At 37.6% G+C, this 22,958-nt stretch overlaps 1 protein-coding gene across 1 annotated transcript in view; it reads left to right on the forward strand.

The window, feature by feature from the left end:
* The window catches only part of LOC117984280 (ATP-binding cassette subfamily G member 4), a 27,956-nt gene continuing 4,998 nt past the window's right edge, over positions 1 to 22,958 (forward strand). The window contains exons 1-7 of the mRNA XM_034970903.2: positions 1 to 341; positions 17,042 to 17,212; positions 19,069 to 19,205; positions 20,189 to 20,334; positions 21,047 to 21,285; positions 21,830 to 22,080; positions 22,545 to 22,713. Coding sequence (XP_034826794.1) covers positions 128 to 341; positions 17,042 to 17,212; positions 19,069 to 19,205; positions 20,189 to 20,334; positions 21,047 to 21,285; positions 21,830 to 22,080; positions 22,545 to 22,713 — 1,327 coding nt within the window. The 5' untranslated portion in view covers positions 1 to 127. The remainder of the gene's footprint in view (positions 342 to 17,041; positions 17,213 to 19,068; positions 19,206 to 20,188; positions 20,335 to 21,046; positions 21,286 to 21,829; positions 22,081 to 22,544; positions 22,714 to 22,958) is intronic.

The raw sequence follows: 22,958 nt of genomic DNA on the forward strand, positions 1-22,958 counted from the left end.
ATAGCCGACCGGGCGGCGCACGCGCACTCGATCGCGCGCCGCGTACAACGTAACACGCGCGCGAATTTAAACGAGAAACGCGAAAATTTCGCGCGCATTTTAAAATTGGAAAGGGAACGCCGGAAAAATGATGCTCGCGGGAGCTCAAATTGTGGAAAGCAGTGTTTCTTTTAAGACTGATGAAGCCGGGAGATCTCAGGCCGTGATAGCCCCAGGCCCGTCTCAGGCCCTCACTCCGGTCCAGGCACCAGGCTCTGGTCTCTCCCGGATACCTTCGAGGGAACCGGTTGACATCCAGTTTTCAAACGTCACATACACTGTGTCACTCGGGATAAACAAAGGTATTGTTTACACCGTTTTTCTTTTGTGACGTAGGCTTGTTCGATACATTTCTTCTTATCTCTTGTTTTAGACATCCATTATTACTCATATACTTACTATGTATGATAAACCCGAAAGTGAATCTCTTTGTTGCCCGACAGCGGCGAAGCCCAAAAGGAGGTTTATGTTTTGACCTGTATATAGGACGTAGGTGTATGTCCGTCCTATGTCCACTCGTAACTACTCAACGGCTCAACTAATTTTAATAAATGATACGTTATTAGATTCGTCTTCATGGCGCGAGTGTAACTGGGTACATAAAGTTCTTAAAAAATAAGAATGGCGGGTTTAATGCGCTTTAATGTGCGGACAGAAAAAGATGCAGCGCAAACCGCAGTCGGAGGTTTTTAAAACTTTTAAATTACTTGTATTGGTACTTCATTTCGTCATATTCATTACAGTATATACTTATAAACGGAGTTTAATATTACCTGGAAAAACACATGGACTAGAAATTCCTATCCCGGTAGAACAAAGGGTTCCCGCGGGATTTTTAAAAAGCTCGCACGCAAAAGCTTTTTTTTTCTGTTTGTTCATATTTATAGCTTGCTTAGCCTGACTAGTCATAACTTTTTTCCTATTCATAGCTTAAGTCAGTTATAATTAGTTTACATATCACATAAATAGCTCAATAGGAGAGCCTCAATAGCTCAAGCGGTAAAGGAGTGGACTGAAAACCGAAAGGTCGACGGTTCAAACCCCGCCCGTATTGCACTATTGTCGTACCTACTCCTAGCACAAGCCTGACGCTAATAGTTGGAGAGGAAAGGGGAATATAAGTCATTTACATGGCTTATATTCTTTTAAAAAAAATTATATTATGTAGATTGTAGGTAGGTACTTATATCCCCAAGTAATTTTTTTAAATATTTAATATTAAAAAAAAAAAAAATAAGGTAACATTGACAAATCATACGGCATAGGAGCTATTATCGGAAACTTAGAAAAAGAAAGTTTGTAAACAAGTACCTAAGTTAACTTCAAGTTAACAAGACCAATGTCAAGCACTTTTTGTATAAAATAAATTTAAATGAATTATCACCCATATTGAATTACACAATATTAAAAAAATACTCCTAAGAATTAAAATGAGGTTCACAACAATTATTCAAGTTTGATAATAATTCGTAATTACCAGATAATACAAAAGATACGTTATCGAATGAAACTAGAACCCACGTTGGCACCTTTTACCTATTTATTTATCTACAAGTAGATAAATAAAAAACCACTGACAGCTAATACCTACAACTACACTGGACCTACGATTGACGACCTATTTTAGAAGTGACTTGATTTTCGTCATTTTGCTCGTCACGTTCTAGAAACTAATATCGGTGTCTGTGGTTTGTGAGATATAATCGATACTAATAATAAGAAATTTCAATTTAAGCTGTGGTAGCCTAGTGGTTAGGACGTCCGCCTTCCAATCGGGGGTCGGGGGTTCGATCCCGGGCACGCACCTCTAACTTTTCGGAGTTATGTGCGTTTTTATGTAATTAAAATATCACTTGCTTTAACGGTGAAGGAAAACATCGTGAGGAAACCTGCATGCCTGAGAGTTCTCCATAATGTTCTCAAAGGTGTGTGAAGTCTGCCAATCCGCACTTGGCCAGCGTGGTAGACTATGGCCAAAACCCTTCTCACTCTGAGAGGAGACCTGTGCTCTGTAGTGAGCCGGTGATGGGTTGATCATGATGATGATGATAAATAAGAAATTTCAAAGCCACACGGTTTCAAAGACTTACATACAAACCGTCCTAAATCAGTTTCAATTAAAAAAACAAGCAAACAAAATTAAAATAACAACAAAGAATAAAGGACGCGACCGGGTTAATGAAGCGAGGTACTACTAAATAGGATTAGAATTTATTAGCTAATTAGGTACCTACTAATTCACATAATGTTGTAAACAACATGCTAATTAGTAATTATTATCATACTGTTCACATAGATTTAATGTAATACATACTAAATTACTGTTAATTATTTGTTTAATCTACCGTCTTAAGAACAAACCCCTTTTATTGGGGACCGTGAATACTTACGTAAGTATTTTTGTAGAGGTTTGATTTGCGAAAAGTAATTTAAGCGTTTAAACTAAGTATCGTGACTGATTTCCATTATACATATATCTTACACCGGCTTTATTCACGTCTTTCGTCGACGTTAGCCCAACTAGTTTCAGTCTCAACCGCGAGGCGTGCTCGAAATGAGTCCCGGTGAAAAAGGACCCCGGATGAATTTGAAACTAGTCGGGCTAACGTCGACGAAATACGTGAGTAAAGTCGGTGTAAGATATATATGTTTAAAGTAAGTAACGAGACAGAGCTGACTGAGATTTATAGAACGCACTTTGACTTTGCTCAGACTTAAAATTGAGTTAAAACGAGACAGAATTGTGTGAGAGATATAAATCTGTCTTGTTTTAACTGTCTTTAGTCTAAGCAAAGTCAGAGTGTGCTCTATAGATCTCACCCTAAAACATTCGCTGAATCAAGAATGTGGTGACTACACTGGCAACTGGCTAAAAGATTTGCCGTTTTCCGAACTTTCGCCAAACTCGCCCTAACTCGAAACATTCGCACAGTGGGGCCACTGTGGTCCACTCCATTAGAGACTTAGTTTTTTCTTGTAAAGTGTTAAAATCGGGCTCCCTTTGCAACTATGATAATAACGTTTAAACTACCGTGAGTGATTTCCATTCTAAATAATATCTGTCCCGGCTGTACTGACGTGTTAAGTCGACGTTAGCCCGACTAGTTTCAAACCCATCCGGGGTCCTTTTTCAAGTTTAGTGAGCACGTTCGCGCACGCGCCGCGGTTTTGACTCCCTTGAAAAAGGACCCCGGATGGGTTCGAAACTAGTCGGGCTAACGTCGACTTAACACGTGAGTACAGCCGGGACAGATATTATTTAGTATGATAATAACATTTTTATTGAATACTTAATAACTCTTTCTTTTAGAATGATGTTCAATGATGTGAAAACTATTCATAATTTCAAGTCAATAACATTACCAAGTACCTACCTAGGTGTGACGGAGCTCCAAAACGCAACCAAATCGTGATCAGTCCTTACACAGTTTGCATGAGCACAACTAGTAGTTACATTCTAAATAATCACCAACTATATCCATTATCATGTAATTTTTGGTAACGATTACTCGTGTTTTAGGTGCCATAAATATTTATAGCAACCACTCTATATTTGGCTTCAGAGAGTTACCCGCTATCCTTTGAATCCAACAAAATCCATATCCGTGATGGTTACCGAATTTGTTGTGACCCGCCGGTCTTTTTCAAAGCACCCGAGTTTCTAATATTAAAAAAATATTACATATTATAGATTGCGATTTTGAATTTAGTTCGCCGCTGTACATAATAAAATAGGATAGGCCCGCGCCACATGAGAAGATATCGCGCTTCTCCCGAGAAAGCACGTAGCCTGTGACGTAGCTCGCCTATTTCACGTGTCTACTACGGCGTAGACATTCTACGAGTATCTAGCATCACAATGATCACAACTCTCGCTCAATTAAATATTTTGTATTTGAAAAATTCTTAGAACAACTAAAATTAAAGATACAACTAAACATACACAAGACTAAACTTAAACTATATCACTATTACTAAGCATAAAGTATACATATATTATATCTACAATATTCAATACAATTAAAGAGTCAGATACTATCAATTAAATCCTTTACATATTATATTATTATGAGCTCTATTTGTTGAAATTATGTTAAGAATGATACATGCTTACTATATGATAAGATAAAAAAATATTTACAAAGTAGATATCTAATATGAACTGTATAATGTTAGCACAATTCTGTAATTATGTATTCTGTAATTATGTATTTGTGTCGTAACTAGGAATCATTTTTTACGGATCAAGGTATCTGACTCATAATTTCAGTAGGTGACTCCCTGTTCCGTGGGGAAGTCCGGGGTAAGGTATTTTTATATTTTTTCAAAATCGCGTGGGAATTTTTTGTACTTATCTAAGTATGATTAAAAAATATAAGTATTAGTAGAATATTATCATTTGATCCAAACATAGACGTGAACTTTTGTTGACCAAATATAACATCGTTTTTAATTTGGACACTCGGGAATTGGACTCGGTTCTTCAGTTCAGAACCAGAGTTCTTGCAAGGCGCATCATTTTTTGGGTTCCGTACGTCAAAAGGAAAAACGGAACCCTTATAGGATCACTTTGTTGCCTGTCTGTCTGACTGTCTGTCTGTCGGTCTGTCAAGAAACCTACAGGGTTGACCTAGAATCATGAAATTAGGCAAGTAGGTAGGTCTTATAGCAGACATTCTGGGAAAAATCTGAAAACCGTGAATTTGTGGTTACATCACACAAAAAAATGAAATTGTGGTCATGAACTAATAATTAGTGTTTTCAATGTAAGATAACTATATCAAGTGGGATATCATATGAAAAGTCTTCACCTGTGCATTCTAAAACAGATTTTTACTTATTTTTATGCATTATAGTTTTTGAATTATCTTGCAAAATTTCGGAAAAATACGACTGTAGTACGGAACCCTCAATGCGCGAGCCTGACTCGCACTTGGCCGGTTTTTCCACTAGGCTGCGCTGCACTGGGAGAGCATCATAATATTGAATCGAATAAATAGTTTAGAGTAGAATCTATCATATTGTGCGACCTAGATGGCTTTATTTGCACTCAGGCCAAGGGCATTAAAACTTCTAGTTGAGCGAGCAAAGTTCTTATTCAACTAATAATGTACTTATATTTTTACTAGCTTATTCCTGCGTCTTCGTCCGCGTGGACTACACAAATTTTGAAACTCATATTTTACCTGTTTAGGGGTTGAACTTTCAAAAATCCTTTCTTAGCGGATGTTTGCGTCATAATAGCTATCTGCATTGCATGCATTCAGTCCGATCAGTATATGCGTTGATAGATCAATCAGTCAGTCAGTTAGTGTGGATTAGCAGACTTCACACATCTCGAGAACATCGGGGAGCACTCTCAGATATGCAGATCTGTAAATCAAGATCTTGTCCTTAATCTTTTAAGAAAATTCCAACCCGATCCGTCCGATAGTTAGTTTGAGCTGTGCGTTGATAGATCTGCCAGTCAGTCAGTCAGCTTTTCCTTTTAATTATATAGATAATTTTCACCCAAATCGTAAAGTTAAATTAACATATTTTAGAGAGTAACAATCTAATTTGTTTCAATGGGTTCATTAAAAAAACGTAAATCCACGCAGAATCGCAGATATGAGTTTTTTTCTGATGAATAGTATACCTAATAAGTAGGTATCTTAACTTTTACTCTAAGCTGCGGCTATCTTATTATGAGGTGAAATTGCATGCAAATTGCATACATAATTGCATACCTAGGTTTATCTATCTATCATGGTTGCTTTCATTTGAGCATCTGGTAAAATTATACTCTTCGTTGTTCGTAACCTAGTTCTAATGTAAAGTGTGTTCAACTTGGAGCGAGTTAAACGTTACCAAGTCAAGTACACTCATTAATTAAATATATTTTATCTATATGTTTATATAAAAGGAAAAGGTGACTGACTGACTAACTGACTGAATGATCTATCAACGCACAGCTCAAACCACTGGACGGATAGGGCTGAAATTTGGCATGCTATTATGACGTAGGCATCCGTTTAGAAAGGATTTTTGAAAATTCAACCCCTAAAGCCGGGTACAGACTGCTGTAACGTAACATGCAATGTAACATGAAAGGAGCATTTCATAAGTGTGGACGCAGCGTGCGCACGATCTGAGCACGTACGTACTCGCATCTTTGTGCGCGCTGCGCGCCCCTTTGTGTTCGGCGAAAAACCGACAAATGGTGGATCGCGGCGCGCACGAGTTGAAATGCTCTGTTCGTGCGCGTACTGTGCACGGTTCGTGCGCGCAAGGCGTCCACACTATGGGAATTTTGTTACATTGCATGTTACATTGCGACAATGTGGACGGTAAATTCTTTCATTGCGTGTTACATTGCATGTTACGTTACAGCAATCTGTACCCGCCTTTAGTGTATAAAATAGTGGTTTGAAATTTGTGTAGTCCACGCGGACGAAGTCGCGGGCATAAGGTAGTTAAATACAAAATTTATATTAAGCAAGTATTTACTTTTTCAAAATTGTAGGTACACTTCTTGAATGTATATCATTAACTTAAAACTTAAGCTACTAGGAATACATTTTATTAATCCTAATATTATAGGTATATACATTCGGAAATGTGTTTGTTTGTTGCTTTGTTCTTCAATCACGCCGTAACAGAGCTACGGATTTTTTGTTAGGGTATTAAATTTTTAAAGATCTCATTGGATTTTTTTAAATCCTTATAGTGGGAGTCTGTGTTATAGAGAGAATAATCATATTTATATAGAATATTTTTAGTTTGTAAGTTTGTTTGTAGGAAATTTCTTCCTACAAACATACTTACAAACTTTACCTCTTTGTAATGCCTACTTAAATATATGCGTGTCCTACATAAGTAAATTGAATTTGCAAAGACTTGGTAACCCTAATCATGCGTGGACTATAATAATTTCAACACTAATTTAGCATCATATTTCATCACTACTGAAACAGAAGCTGATTTCACAATTTCGGTACTACAAATACCTACATAGGTACATTTTTGTTAAATAAAAATATTATGGCCTACATTTTACGGTTTATCTTTTAGATAAGTAATTAATTTTTTCGGCAGGAATATGTTTTTATTGTTTTGTATTTAAAATGACCCGCAAAATATTTTTATGATAACGGTCTAAGTATGATAGAATTATTATGGTTCTGTACCGAAGGGTGCCAACGGGACCCTATTACCATATTACTAAGCCTTCGCATTTCGACCGTCTGTCTGTCAGCGTGCTGTATCTCATGAATCGCTATAGATAGAGAGTTGAAATTATCAGTCATTGTGTATTTCCCGCGCTTTTACAATAAAAATTTCAAAATGGCCACCATCCAAATATGACCACTGACCAGTCTGCCTTACGCCAATAATAATATGAATGTATGACGCTAATCATCATCATGATCAACCCATCGCTGGCTCACTACAGAGCCCGGGTCTCCTCTCACATTGAGAAGGGTTTGGCCATAGTCTACCACGCTGGCCAAGTGCGGATTGGCAGACTTCACACACCATTGAGAACGTTATGGAGAACTCTCAGGCATGCAGGTTTCCTCACGATGTTTTCCTTCACCGTTAAAGCAAGTGATATTTAATTAATTAAAACGCACATAACGCCGAAAGTTAGAGGTGTGTGCCCGGGATCGAACTCCCGACCTCCGATTGGAAGGCGGACGTCCTAACCACTAGGCTACCACAGCTTATAACGCTTATTGACGCTAATAGTCAATACATAAAGATATAATTAATATTTTCGCTACCGCATGCGATCGCGTTGTTGGTTGTTGTGCTAAAGACATGTAATAGGTATAGGTACCTAGGCATCGCAATAGTTATGCGTCGAGCATGCTATTAAATCCATTAAAGATAATCTACAGTTTAAAGTCCACATGAATACCGGATAGGATCGCGAGCGAATTTGATATGACAATTAAATTTGATATTCTATTGCACTTCAATACACTAATGTATCATACTGTATAGGCATTTAATGTGATCGCACATGACTGCAAGAGGCGTAGTACCAACGGGGCCGCAAGTGATCAATGAATGACAAAACATAGACGACGCGTTTCTGACAATTTGTCATTCGAAAATAGAGGTCGCAAATTACCATGATGTAAAAATCGCAACAGAATCATGATTGGTTTGTAAGTCGTATTGTGTGTCACGCAATATATTGGCCACTGCCGTGATTGGCTGACTCAAAGTGACAATATTACACCTTGAAAATGCGTGTGATAGAGTATATTAAGTATATAAAGGCCGGCCAACGCATCGGCGGCTCCTCTGGTGCTGCAAATGTTCATGGGCGGCGGTAATCACTTAACATCAGGTGACCCGCATATATATATATATATATATATATATATATATATATATTGTACCGCCAACCACGGTGCAATGGTAAATATTTTGTTATGCTATAGCCTATAAAGCGGTGATAGCCTAGTGATTAAGACGACATCGGCCTCCTAATCGAGGGGTACGGGTTTGATTCCGGGCACGCACCTCTAACTTTTCGGAGCTATGTACGTTTTAAGCTATTAAAATATATTACTTGGTTTAATGCTTTAATGACGAAAGAAAATATCGCGAGGAAACTTGCTTGCCTGAGAGTTCTCCACAATGCACTCAAAGGTGTGTGATGTCTGTCAAAAATGCATTCGTCTTTTTATTTGCGCCTCTTGCGCGTAGCCTCGTGGTATGCGACCACCTTAACCTTTGCACTACAAACTACAATACAATTCAATACAATGATAATAATTTATGGGCATTTACACGGCAAGTACTTTATTAGTGCGAACAAGACGTGCTAGTGTCGTGCCAACCTTGTGGTAAAGTTCCTACAAACAGCTCATTATTAGTTATATTAAGTATTCATATATCAAACTTTTATAGTTTATTCCGGAGGGACATTTCCTGGAAAGAAGAGAATACTTTTCTGAAAAAAAGAAAACATAATTATAACTTCACTTAGAGCAGTCACACAAATAAAAGCTACTTATATTTTTTAGTGTGGAGTTTGCACTTTGAAATACAGCTATCAACGTTAAAAATATGTTCAAAAATCATTGAAATGACATTACCTAATTGATAAAATCATTGATAATCAGTTATGATTAGGTAGGTACGTCACAAAGTACCTACCATGATAACAAAATTTATACTAATTCAACACCTACCGATATTAATCCTAATTTTGGCCTCAGTAAATTAAATTTTACTACAACAAAAGAAATCATTGAAATAATAAATAAATTAGATGTTAATACCAGTTCCGGAATCGATTGCATAAATACTAAAGTTATAAAATCCATTAAAAACTCTATAGCTGACGAACTGACAAGGTGCGTAAATACCTGTTTAGAAAATGGTAGTTTTCCTGCGTCTCTCAAATAGGTATATAGGTAAGTATAAGTACCTACCTAAATATACTGTCAGAAGTCAAGTCTGTCAAAAGTTACGCAATTACTAACAGTGATTTTTTATACAGATATGTATATTTTTATATCAGTATATTTTAAGGTAAACTGTATATTATTATGCGTAGACGTATCAAAATAATTTATACTTACCTATCTAGGTATAGGTACTATACCGGAAATTTGCTAGGTCGAAGAAGTCGAAAGTGTCCTTGTAAGTAACCTTAGGGAGTCTCAGCCTTACCTTTGTCTTATCAGAGTAGGTATACGATTATGAGTGACGTCACGAATACGCAAATTCATGACAATGAAAGATTTTGCTTATTTTTCATTTTTTAGGGCAAAAGGAAATCAATAAGAGGAAAAGGTGACCGAGTGACTGACTGACTGATTGACTGACTGACTGACGGAGTGATCTATCAACGCACAGCTCAAACTACTGGACGGATCGGGCTGAAATTTGGCATGCAGATAGCTATTATAACGTACGCATCCGCTAAGAAAAGATTTTTGAAAATCCAACCCTTAAGGGGGTGAAATAGGGGTTTGAAATTTGTGCAGTCCACGCGGACGAAGTCGCGAGCATAAGCTAGTTATACATAATATAATACACAAGGGCAAAATGGTCAACTGCGAACCAGATATCAGCTGCAAATATAGCACGACATCGACAGTGCAAACAACTAACGTCGAGTGCAATTGCCACAGATCCCGGACATGACCTTATCGACGATTACAGCTATCTCTCCACGATTCATTTGATTACGCAAAACTGACAGCTCTTCTCTACTAAATAAATAAATAAATAAAATAAAAATCTTTTTTATTCGTATAAACTTTTACAAGTACTTACGAATAGTCGGATGCATCTACCACTGGTTCGGAATGGCTTTCCTACCGAGAAGAACCAGCAAGAAACTCGGCGGTTGCTCTTTTAAAATATTTGACAAATACTGTGAATGATATTTTATCCTCAATAGCTCAACGGTTAAGGAGCGGACTGAATTCCGAAAGGTTGGTGGTTCAAACCCTACCCGTTGCACTATATTGTCGTAGGTACCTACTTCAAACACAAGATTTTCGCTTAGTTGGAGGGAAAAGGGGAATATTAGTCTAATATTCTATCAAGGCTAATATTCTTTTATAAAAATTAGGTATGTATTATAACTAGCTGATGCCTGCGACTCCGTCTACGTGGATTTTTTTAGAAATCCCATAGGAACTCTTTGATATTCCGGGATAAAAAGTAGCCTATGTAATTTTCCAGGTATTTAACTATACCCATGCAAAAAATCACGTCAAACCATTGCTCTGTTGCGGTGTGATTGATGGACAAATCGACAAACAAAAAATAATCGCTTCTGTATCGATTGTTAAACAAAGTGACAAAGGTCCTTTCCACTGAACAAATATAAACATTAGTTTTACACTCAACGACTACGACACGATAACGATTTCAACACCATCGCATATCTTCAGCATGCTCGATGTAGCTAGAAGTGCGTTCGATATAATCACGACACCTCAAGGGTGATTCGGTAACTCAGTGATCAACACTGAATATAATAATATAATAATTATAATATAATAATTATTTATTAATCAAAAATTAAATTAATCATCATTGTTCGAGTTTGGTTCGGTTTCATCATTTAAGGCACGCACAAGGCCATCCGTTGCAGTTAAAGCTAATCATTTCTTACAGTAATTTAATATTATCATTATATGTATTTGTAAAATGAATGTTTCAACTATGGGTACGTTAGTCTCTACTTCGAGACTCTGATGCACATCATCTGCTACTGCCTTGCTCTAATGTATCACGTTAGAACAGGGCAGGGTTTGACGACCTCCCTGGCGCAGTGGTCTTAGTGGGAGGTGCCGGGTTCGATTCCCGGCAGCGGATTGGAATTTTATCATTTCTAAACCTACTGAATGGTAGCCACCGAGCTCATTTGACATTTATTTTTAATGCATTGAAGCTTTTCTACGTGAAATTATTCTAATGCCACTTATTGAAGCAGCAATCTAGAACCAGGCAATGTCAAATGAGTTTAATGGCTAGTTAGTGGAGCCCACTGCACTGATTCGGACAAGAAGTCTGTTCAGTTTAACTTAATTTTGTCCATAGACAAGTTGATTACGATTTTGTGATTCATCCCATGGCATGGCAAGTGATGAACGATGATGATAATAATTGGCAAGTGATGAACGATGATGATAATAGGTATTATTATAATAATTGATAACTACTGATCTACTAATCTTTAAAATTTGAGGTAAAGAATTACAGCTGACGATATTTTAAAACTAGCCGACGCCCGCGTGTATTAAGGTTTTTAACAATCCCTCGGGAACTATGTATTTGGTTTTCCGGGATAAAAAATAGCCTATGTCACTCTCCAGGTCTTTGACTATACCAATGCAAAAAATCACGTCAATCCGTTGCTCCGTTGCGACGTGATTGAAGGACAAACCAACAAACCAACAAACAAAATACTGATATCGTATGCGTATCGTTGCAATTTTTATGTGTGTATCTATTGTGAGAATGGACATTGCAAAAACGAGTGCGCGGGCGCACGTGTTGCCACTCATCGGTTTATTCATTACACAAATAACAGTTATCGCAGAGTCAGTGAACGCGTGACGTCACCGATACACGCGCCGGAATATAGGCCGCGCCGAAATTTGCGCGCTCAGGGAAACGTTAGCGAAAGTGACGGACGTACGAAACATTGGGTAATTTTTAGGATTCCGTACCTTAAAAGGAAAAAGGAATCCTTATAGGATCACTTTGTTGTCTGTCTGTGTGTCTATCTGTCCGTCTATCCGTCGTGTCTGTCAAGAAAACCTATAGGGTACTACTGTAGGTCTTAATAGCACAAGTAAAGGAATAAATCCGAAAACTGTGAATTTGTGGTTACCTACTTCACAAAAAAAACCGGCCAAGTGCGAGTCAGGCTCGCGCAACGAGGGTTCCGTACCTACTAGTCGTTTTTTTCGACATTTTGCACGATAATTCAAAAACTATGATGCATAAAAATAAATAAAAATCTGTTTTAGATTGCACAGGTGAAGACCTTTCATATGATACCCCACTTGATATAGTTATCTTACTTCGAAAATTGAAAATACTAATTATTAGTTCATGACCACAATTTAATTTTTTTGTGTGATGTAACCACAAATTCACGGTTTTCAGATTTTTCCCCGAATGTCTGCTATAAGACCTACCTACTTGCCAAATTTCATGATTCTAGGTCAACGGCAAGTACCCTGCAGGTTTCTTGACAGACCGACAGACAGACAACAAAGTTTTCCTATAAGGGTTCCGTTTTTCCTTTTGAGGTACGGAACCCTAAAAATCTCATTATTTTATTACTACAGTCCAAGACCCTATTGCTTCGGTGAAGGATAACATCGTGAGGAAATCTGCATGCCTGAGATGAGAGTTGTGTGTGTGTTCTTCAGAAACAATAAGAAACGTTTAGTTATAAAGTATTACAGCAACATAAATAAATCCCACGACAAGGAAGCAAATGACGAAACGAATTCAGACATCATTCCGTCTCTCAAGAATAACAATTGTTAGGTACTTCTTTGTTTTATTGTGTGCGGAGATCCTTTATCTTAAGATAAATGCAGCTGGGAGATTAAATTAAGCAGTAAAATGTTTTAAAATAGCTGAATTAGGTACCTACTTTATTATTTTAATATGCTTTACTAGACTTCATTCGTGTGGATTTAGGTTTTTGAAAATCCCGTGACATCCCTTTGATTTTCCGGGACAAAAAGTAGCCTTCGATGCCACTTTAACTAAGTGGAAAAAATCACGTCAATCCGTTGCTCCGTTGCAACGTGATATAATAATATTATGAGATACCTTCTCGACAAAATTGACAACTTCTAGGCAAATTTGTAGGTACGATAGCAATTATCATTGCTTCACGTCAACAATAAGTATTGAGTGGTATACAATGAACTAAAAGCTTCATTTGCTGTAACAGGTCGAATCTGTATGATGCAACATGCAGCATGCGAAATGGACCACCCGCCCTCCCACTGCTAACCATGCAGGAAAAGCAGCCATTCGGCAAGCAATACGTACCACCACCACGCAGCATCACAGAAATCCCAAAACACACTCGACGCACGTTTCGTCCCGACAGCATCGGCGAGGAGCATACTCAGGAGATGTTAGACCTTACAATGCACAATTCAAAGTACAATGCAAAATAACGCCTGCTTCTATACAATACTGAGTGGTGACAGAAGTGGTTTGAGTCACACTGTATTATACCTATCCGCTGAAAACCGTTTTAAACTTTTCTTAGAATTTGAAAATCGAAAATCCGTTTATGGTTACTTCAGTCCGATTTTACCAGGATTTTACAAACGATCCTGTAACCTTTTGAAGCTCCGAAGTTACACCAAAACCGGAATTTCACAGCTCAAGGCCTAGTATGCAGCTAAACGCCAGTCCTATACCTAATTATTATATCTAATCATGAGTGCATGACGCATAATAATTAGTAATCACAATTAAATAAATGAGACCTTTGAGCTTTGCTCGGTAACTCAATTGTTGCACAACTATACCAAGAAGACCTATAGGTATTCAGAATCAAACATAGGTTTATTTTAAATAGTTTACTAACCATGATTCAACAGGCTGAATATAGAGTACCTAACAAATACATGGTCATTCAAAGAGATGATGAATAATTAACTACTAATAATACCCTATGACCTATCTATTTCATCAAAAAGAAAACTTTTAAATCTTGCATCCTTCTTAGGTACAAGTACCTACCCTGACTTAGCTCCTATAATATCGAAAATTGACTCTGGCCCAGAAAGGCCTTCTAAAAATCAGGATTTGCCAATGAGGTTTTCCCCTCTACTTCCGACCTTCAAGTCAAGAGTGATGGACGCTTCTGGATTCAAATTCACGGAAAAAGAAAAGAATAGAACGGCGGCAGATTGGTGCAGATCACTGTAGATTATAGTAGAAAGACTTTTTATTCAAAAAACAAGTGTTTTTGAATCTTTACTGAATATACCACTGGTTCGGAATGGCGTTCCTAACGAGAAGAACCGGCTAGAAACTCGGCGGTTGTTCTTTGCAAAATAATAATTATATTCTATTTACAATATTATAAATATAGTCCCGTCCATTGCTGGAGAGAGCTGCGAGTCAAATCCACCCTGTTTTTTATCATTTACATAATCTTTGATAGTGTGATATGCTTTTTTTCAAGAGCACACCAGTAATAAAAAACTTCGCTATATTACGGAAAACTCATCATTATCATCATCATCAACGGATAGACGTCCACTGCACTGCTGGACATAATTATTATTATGTCTCTTGTAGAGACTTGACGTGACCACACGCTACGCGAATCCCTGCGGCTCGTCTGATGTCGTCCGTCCACCTAGTGGGGGGTCTTCCGACGCTGCGTCTTCCGGAGGTCGCCATTCCAGCACGTTGAGACACCAACGTCTATCGGTTTTACGAACTATGTGCCCTGCCCACGGAAAACTAGTGGAACCAATTATTTACCTATTATAACAATAAAAAGTGCAAAAGTGGCGCCCCCAGAGCAAGTTTTTTATAATTTCTTCCGTCGGCGTCAAGCGGTTTTTTTCCGGCTATAAAAGTTGCCCATAGTATCAAAGGAACATTTTGTCGGCGTAATAATTTTCAGGTCATGGTTTAATGTTATCAAGAAGCGGTTAAAATCGCTGTATTTTGTTAATTACCCATATGTAAGAATGTTGTAATAGACTATAGTGAGTACTGATTAGCTTGCAATCCAACAAAAATAGTTTCCTAATAGCAGTTTTACGCAATCTTCCGTTATCGTAGTTAGGTTAGGTACCAATAATTATCATTTTTAATAGAACATAATATTACAGTGTGTTTTGCCCACAGAATAAATGAATACAATTTATATGACTGAGAATATCTCTTGTAATAATAAATAAATAAATAAATAAATAAAACGTTTATTTTTCAATCATATAGTTACACACATACATGGGTTTGATCTTGAACAATTAGTGCTTAATATTATGAATGTTACAAGATCAAGAACTGGCTATCCTAGCTAGATTTTTAGATCTGTGTTAAGGATAGCCAGCCCTCTCCCTCGGTTATCTAAAAAGTGTGTGTGTGTGTGTGTGTGTGTGTGTGTGTGTGTGTGTGTGTGTGTGTAAGTGTAAATGTGTAGGGGTATTGGGTTATGTGTATATTAAGTAATGTTGTGTAAGTAAATTAAAATAATAAATAAATAAAAAATAAATAAATTATATTTATTTCTATTCACTTTAGTTATTATTATTTATTGAGAATATAGTAGATGTACTGATAGATTGTAAGAAATCTTCTGTTTCGTCATAAGATTTATTCAACAAAAAGGATATAACTTTCTTTTAACACTGAGTAAGCGGCAACTTAAATAATACCTACTATTTGCCAGTGTGATGACAAACGGAACCTAGACAGTCACTATAACTTTGCAACACATCTACCTACTATGTGTAGGTCAACAATAAGTTTACCTACATACCTAAAACCTACTTTGACGAATAAGTCCAAAGTTCATCATTGCTATCAAATATCACAATTAAATTATTATTATCAAAAGCAAACCTTGTAACTATTTTTTCTTTATTTAATTTAGGGCTTTTGTAACTTCGTGACTATAAAATAGGTAATAAATACGTAGACATCCGCTAAAAAGGATTTTTGAAAATTCAACCCCTAAGGGGCTAAAATAGAGGTTTGAAATTTTTGTAGTCCACGCGGATGAAGTCGAGGGCTAGTAAAGTTGTAAATATATTACAAAAGCAGTAAGCATAAAGATCAACAAGTGACGCACGTAAAGGTTATCATCTCCTAAGGAATAGCGGAAGACAACACATTCTACACACTTGGAATAGGTCAAAATAATATTATAAAAAAATACACATTAGTGCAATTTTTAAATCTTTCTGCGACGTACCTATACCTACTCCTCTTTAATGAAACTCGTGACCACCTCCAATAATAATCATTCGTGGGGGATATAATATTTTTAGGGGTCCGTAACTCAAAAGGAAAAACGGAACGCTAAACTGAACCGGAAATGAAAAGTAGCCTGTCACTCTCCAGGTCTTATCTATATCAAAAAATCAGGTCAATCCGTTGCTTCGCTGCGGCGTGATTGAAGGACTAACTAACAAACAAACACACTTTCGTAATAAATGGGTAATGATATGGGTAGTGATAATATCGGCTCCTACTTATTTCTAGTGATATTTTATCTAAATATATAAAAGGAAAAGGTGACTGACTGACTGACTGATCTATCAACGCACAGCTCAAACTACTGGACGGATTGGGCTGAAATTCAGCATGCAGATAGCTATTATGACGCAGGCATCGGCTAAGAAAGGATTTTTGAAAATTCAACCCCTAAGGGGGTAAAATAGGGGTTTGAAATTTGTGTAGTCTACGCGGACGAAGTCGCGAGCATAAGCTAGTTGTTACTAAAAGTAAAAGTGTATTTATAATTTTCCAGGTACAAAACAAATCCTCCATGGGGTGAACGGTCGGCTCCGGCCGCGGAAGCTGATCGCCATCATGGGCCCCTCGGGAGCCGGGAAGTCGACTCTGCTGGATGTGCTCTCCGGGTACCGCACCACGGGCGTCGGCGGTGCCATATTCATCAATGGACGAGGGAGAATCATGAGTAAGTCTACCTACAGTGCGACAAGGCTATCTTGGCACGTCGTGAAAATCGGAACTAACGTTGCCGCCAAGTGTCCCCTTTAATTCTTGTTTGAATATTTTATGAGATTCTAAGCCTTTGTTCTCCAACAGCGCCCCCCTGTCAATATCATTCAAGTGCCAAGAGAGCCTTGTCGGACTGTAACATCCTTTTAAAATTCAATTTCAAAATTGTAAACAAACTACCTTTGGAAATAAGAGAACTTGTAAATATAAATAAAATAGAAAGCCTTAAAAAGAAGTTATTCGAATATTTAATTAAAAATATTTTTTATAGTGTTGACGAATATCTGAGATGACATTTTTTCCTTTTGGTTGTATTGATGGTTACCTTTTGACATATTTTTATTAAATACTATCTTGTTTTTTATTCTTTTGTGACTAAGTATTTAATTTGGCTAATTTTATCAAAATTATGTACACGTTGTTAGGTTTATGATAACATATTGCATGCTAATAGGCAGAATTTGGCTGTACCTTTTTGTTTTTGTAACATCTCCACTGTTTACCCAGATTCGCAATAAAGAAATTTGTATTTGTATTAAGTAGGTAGGTATAGGTAGATATAATATAGACACCTATACTATGGTCTGGTGGGAAGCTACGGCCGTGGCTAGTTACCGCTCTACCGGCAAAGCCGTACCCGCCAAGCGATTTAGTGCTCCGGTTCGATCATCGATGCCGTGTAGAAACCAAAAGGGTATGGGTTTAATAAAAACTGCTATAGGTACTTTTAGACTACCACCACTTACCACCAGGTGATATTGCGGTTAAGGGCTAACTTGTATTTGAAAGGTTCAAACCCCGTCCGTTGCACTATTATCGTACCTACTCCTAGCACAAGCTTTACGCTTAGTTGGAGGGGAAAGGGGAATATTAGTCATTTAACATGGCTAATATTCTTTAAAAAAAAAAAAAAATTAAATAGCTGGATGTCCGCGATTTCGTCTGCGTGGATGTAGATTTTTAAAAAATCCCTAGGAACTCTTTGATTTTCCGGCTTCTTTTTAGCCTATTCTCATTCACAAAACTTTCTCGCAGAAAGGAAACTTTTATTGTTTGTTGTAACAGCGGCAATATAAAACTTTGTAAAAATTTCAATTCTCAAGGTACCTATTACGGTTCATGAGGTACGATACAGCACACTGACAGATGGACATACAGAGGCTTTGTAATATGGCCCTGTTGGCCCCCTTTGGGTACGGTACCCTAAGAATAGAAAAAATTAAAAACAATTGTTGTTTTAAAAACATGAGTTCAACCGCGTGTCGACCTTCCTGGCTGCAGGTCAAAGTCGTTACGTTAAGATGAATATTCCGATGTTATTAAAAGAACGAGACATATACCTACTTCAACCCAAACACAGCGTAGGTACTTACCTAATTACTTTGCGTCAATTATTCATTATAGAATGCATACAATAGTATATGAATGTCTACAGTCGTTCATGACGTTTTTATTGTTCTGTTACTGTACCTTCCACGCCCGCCCATATTGCCGCAAATCTGCGCTACGTTTGGACACCGCGCCGCGCCGTGCCGTGCCGTGCCGTCGCGTCGCCCAGGGCGTCGTGTAATGAAGAATACAGTACGTGGCAGAAAGTAATATATTGGCCTTTAGTATGGTATTTCAGCTTTGTAGAGCGTTGTCTTTGTCACTCATACCTATATGACGTTTAGTTGGTCTCAACGACAGAGACAACGCTCTACAAATCTGCTATCTCCTTCTAGAGGTCGATGTACATTACTTTATGCCGAGTACTGTTAGTATAATTATTGTAAGTTAAAGGTTGTGACACAATTCTCTTCTCAATTTCAGAGAGGTTTAAGAAAATGTCGTGCTACATTCAGCAAGACGACAGACTGCAGGGCCTGCTCACAGTGGGAGAGAATATGGAGCTCGCAGCTGACCTCAAACTACCCACGAAGCTGGATAAATACGAAAAAGGAGAAGTGGTAAGGATCTTTGTTCTACAATTAATAAGCTGAGGTGGTCTTCAGGTTAACTCAACTTAGTCAAGTTTCTACGAACTCATGGTGATTAATGACGCAACTTAGATGGAAAACGCTTAAATACCCTTGAAGAATTGACTTATTATAGCACGTGTGCTATAAGACCTACCTACCTGCCAAATTTCATGATTCTAGGTCAACGGAAAGTGCCCTATATGTTTCTTGACAGATAGACAGACAACGAAGTCCACGCGGGTGAAGTAGTGGTACTGAGCTAGTAAATTATGAAATAATATTTTTACCCAAGTACTTCTAAAAGTTTTTACAAATGCTTCTGAATCGTCAAATAATTTACCATTGGTTCGGAATGCCGTTCCTACCGAGAAAGTTATGTTTGAAGGCGCTAAATCAGAGAGACCTGGCTTTTTCACAACTACACAACAAAGTCTTATTAGCAAATAGTGATTACGTAGCTTTGCGGTTTTGCCTCCCGGATTTGACGACATTCACACGCATAAATAAAATAAATAAAATAAAATAAAAATATTTTATTTCAGGTCTGGGACCCATATAGAAACATGTTGATAACAATTAAAGATTAAAATGTTTATAAACAATTATTTACCATTTCTATTATTATTAGATTATTAGTAGTATACAGTCTTAACAGGAACCCTGCCCTAGATCTAACCAATTCGCAAATAAAATGGTACCTAAGTACACGGTTTTAACTCTGAACTTGTAAAAAAAATGGCAAAAAATTGTTTGTGGTGTAAATTCATTAATTTGTATTTCATTTTTGTATGTTAAAGAAATTTAGAAAAGACCCCAAAGACCGAACGCGTCATAAATCATGTTCCATTTTTAAATCGCAGCGCGCGAATTTAACTGTCATCGTTCTGCAACATGCGCCTTGCCACCTCAATGAACAGTAGGTATACCTACTTAGACCATTATATTTGAATGTGGTTTAATTCAATTCACAGATTGAAGACATCCTCACAAATCTGGGACTGTACGAGCACATGAACACCCGAGGAGCACAACTATCAGGAGGGCAAAGGAAGCGGCTGTCCATCGCGTTGGAGCTTATCAACAACCCCCTCATCATGTTCCTCGACGAACCTACCACGTAAGTCCATTTTCCTCTAAATTTGTACGTACTTATTTAATTTTTCCCTAGAAGAAGTAAGAGCTTAGGTCCAAACTAGGTACTCTTAACCAAATAGATGTTGCCCGTGACTTCGTCCTGGTGGATTTGAGTTTTATAAAAATCCAATGTTATCAATCTCTGATTTTCCGGGACAAAAAGTAGCATATTAACGCAGGGACGTAGCAAGCTATCTCTGTAGTTTGTACATACCTGTCAAAATCTGTTAAACGAATGGGCCATGAAAAGCTAGCATACAGATAGGCAAACAGATGGACACACTTTTAGTATAGATTTTATGACAATTTATCCATTGACTGCGATATCTGGAAGCATTCCCTGCTGCAAATTGCATTCTTTATTAAACCCATACCCATTTTGTTGGTTCGTCACTTGAAAAGTACAAAACAAGAATGGGATTTCGACTCTTTGGTTTACTAACGTTTTACTTATTTTAAACTAGCTGATGCCCGCGACTCAGTCCGCGTGGAATTAGGTTTTTTAAAAATCCCGTGGTTCTTTTTTTCTCTCTTTGATTTTCCGGGATAAAAAGTAGCCTTTGCCACTCTCCTGGTCTTTATCTATACCCATACAAAAAATCACGTCAATCCGTTGCACCGTTGCGACGTGATTGAAGGACAAACCAACAAACAAACACACTTTCGCATTTATAATAAGGGTAATTGATTTTCAGAGGCTTGGACAGTTCATCCTGCACCCAAGTGGTGCAACTGTGTCGCAGTTTGGCGCACCAGGGTCGCACGATTGTGTGCACGGTGCACCAGCCCTCCGCTTCGCTGTTCGCTCTCTTCGACCACGTCTACGTGCTGGCAGCTGGCAACTGCCTCTACCAGGGGACTACGAGGAACCTTGTGCCTTATTTGGAGCAGGCTGGGGTTCCTTGTCCGATTTATCACAATCCAGCTGATTATAGTAAGTTAGAACAGCTGCGCGATTGCGGTAGAATGACAGCTACAATGTCACGATCGCAATCACCTCTGATTGCTTGACGCTCGCTCACTATTGGCTACAATGCATTGTTGCAACAAGAATAGCACAAATTCAGCCAATCACAACTATTGAAATTGTAATAATCATTGATGTAGCTTTACGAAATCACCCTACAGGCACTAAATATGTTCTACTTTTAGTTTTGCTAATTTATCGTTGCCTTTTTAGTTTCTTTCTAAATAATTGGTCTGTCCAGTAATCCGTGGTAATCCTTAGTAAACATTGAATATTTTGTTCTTTGTTTGTTATACTGGCAACCTACATCTGTTATATTATAAAAAGACCTCAAGAGAGGATCTCTTCATATAATACAAAAACGCTTACTTTAGTAAAGTTTTGTTCAAGGAGTAGGTATTGACGACAACAGTTCAATGGACAGGATTTGAATCTTTAATCTATTGGACTTTAACATGGCATCATTTTAAGTGGTAACATGGGTTGATAAAATTTACTTTTCCAATTCCAGTTATTGAATTAGCCTGCGGAGAATATGGAGAAGACAAAATAGGCCTTCTAAGTACAAAGGCTGAAAACGGCAGAGAATTGACGTGGTTAGATGATCCGCAATCAATACCCACAATGGAGGAGCTGAGGAAACTCTACCCCTTGAGTGTGATGAAGGAACAGGACAAAGAGTCCGGGCCTGAGGAGACCTCGCAGTCCAACCAGAGATCTGTGCTTTATAGACGAGGATTTTTGAAGGCCAAACGTGACCCTGTAAGTTCTCATAGTATTGAGAAGAGTGAAGATTTAAGAGTGAAAGTATAAGGGCTATGAGATTCTTGTGGCTATGACTAGGTTGGGTATGAGTTCGACGGTTTCCTTATAATTTCCAAATCACATATTCATTAGATACTAATAAACTACAGAGTGGAATGGAGTAGACATCTAATGAGTAGCTTAGGAATTATAAAAAAGCTGATCAATATAGACACAAAATAATAAAATGGCGGATATTTACAAGGAGAAAGATGTAACAACAAAAGATATGTCAGGATAAAATTAAACTAAGACAAACAAATGTGCCCACTTGGAGCCTAACGAAAGGGTGTATTTACCTGAATTAATTAATAGATATATTTAAGTATAAGTAATTAAAAATGAAAATTATGCAATCCAATATTGACAGTTTAAAAAAATTATAGTTCAGTTTTAATTTTTAAACTTTGTTTTGTTTTCAGACAATGACGCATCTACGGCTAATAGTGAACGTAGTCGTTGGAATTATGCTGGGAGCTCTGTTCATCGACGCCGGCAACGAGGGGTCCCGAGTGTTGGAGAACTACAATCTTCTGTTCGCAATCCTGATGCACCATATGATGTCACCAATGATGTTGACTATACTTACTTGTAAGTTGTATAAATATCTTTCGCTTAGGAAAACCAAGTAACTAGAAGTAGTTAGTTACCAGAATTCTAACCAAAATGTCATAAACTGGGCTCCCTTATCCGATATCAGCCTACGAGGCAAACCGAACAGCAGAAATACTTTCTAATATGAATTCTTGCACAAACTGGTCCTAGTAGCATCAATGACGGCAGAAAAGCTTATTTAGCTCATCGACTGAAATCTGTGCAATATGCTTTGATTATAA

Source organism: Maniola hyperantus, chromosome 8 (genome assembly GCF_902806685.2).
Source record: "Maniola hyperantus chromosome 8, iAphHyp1.2, whole genome shotgun sequence".
NCBI classification, from domain to species: domain Eukaryota; kingdom Metazoa; phylum Arthropoda; class Insecta; order Lepidoptera; family Nymphalidae; genus Maniola; species Maniola hyperantus.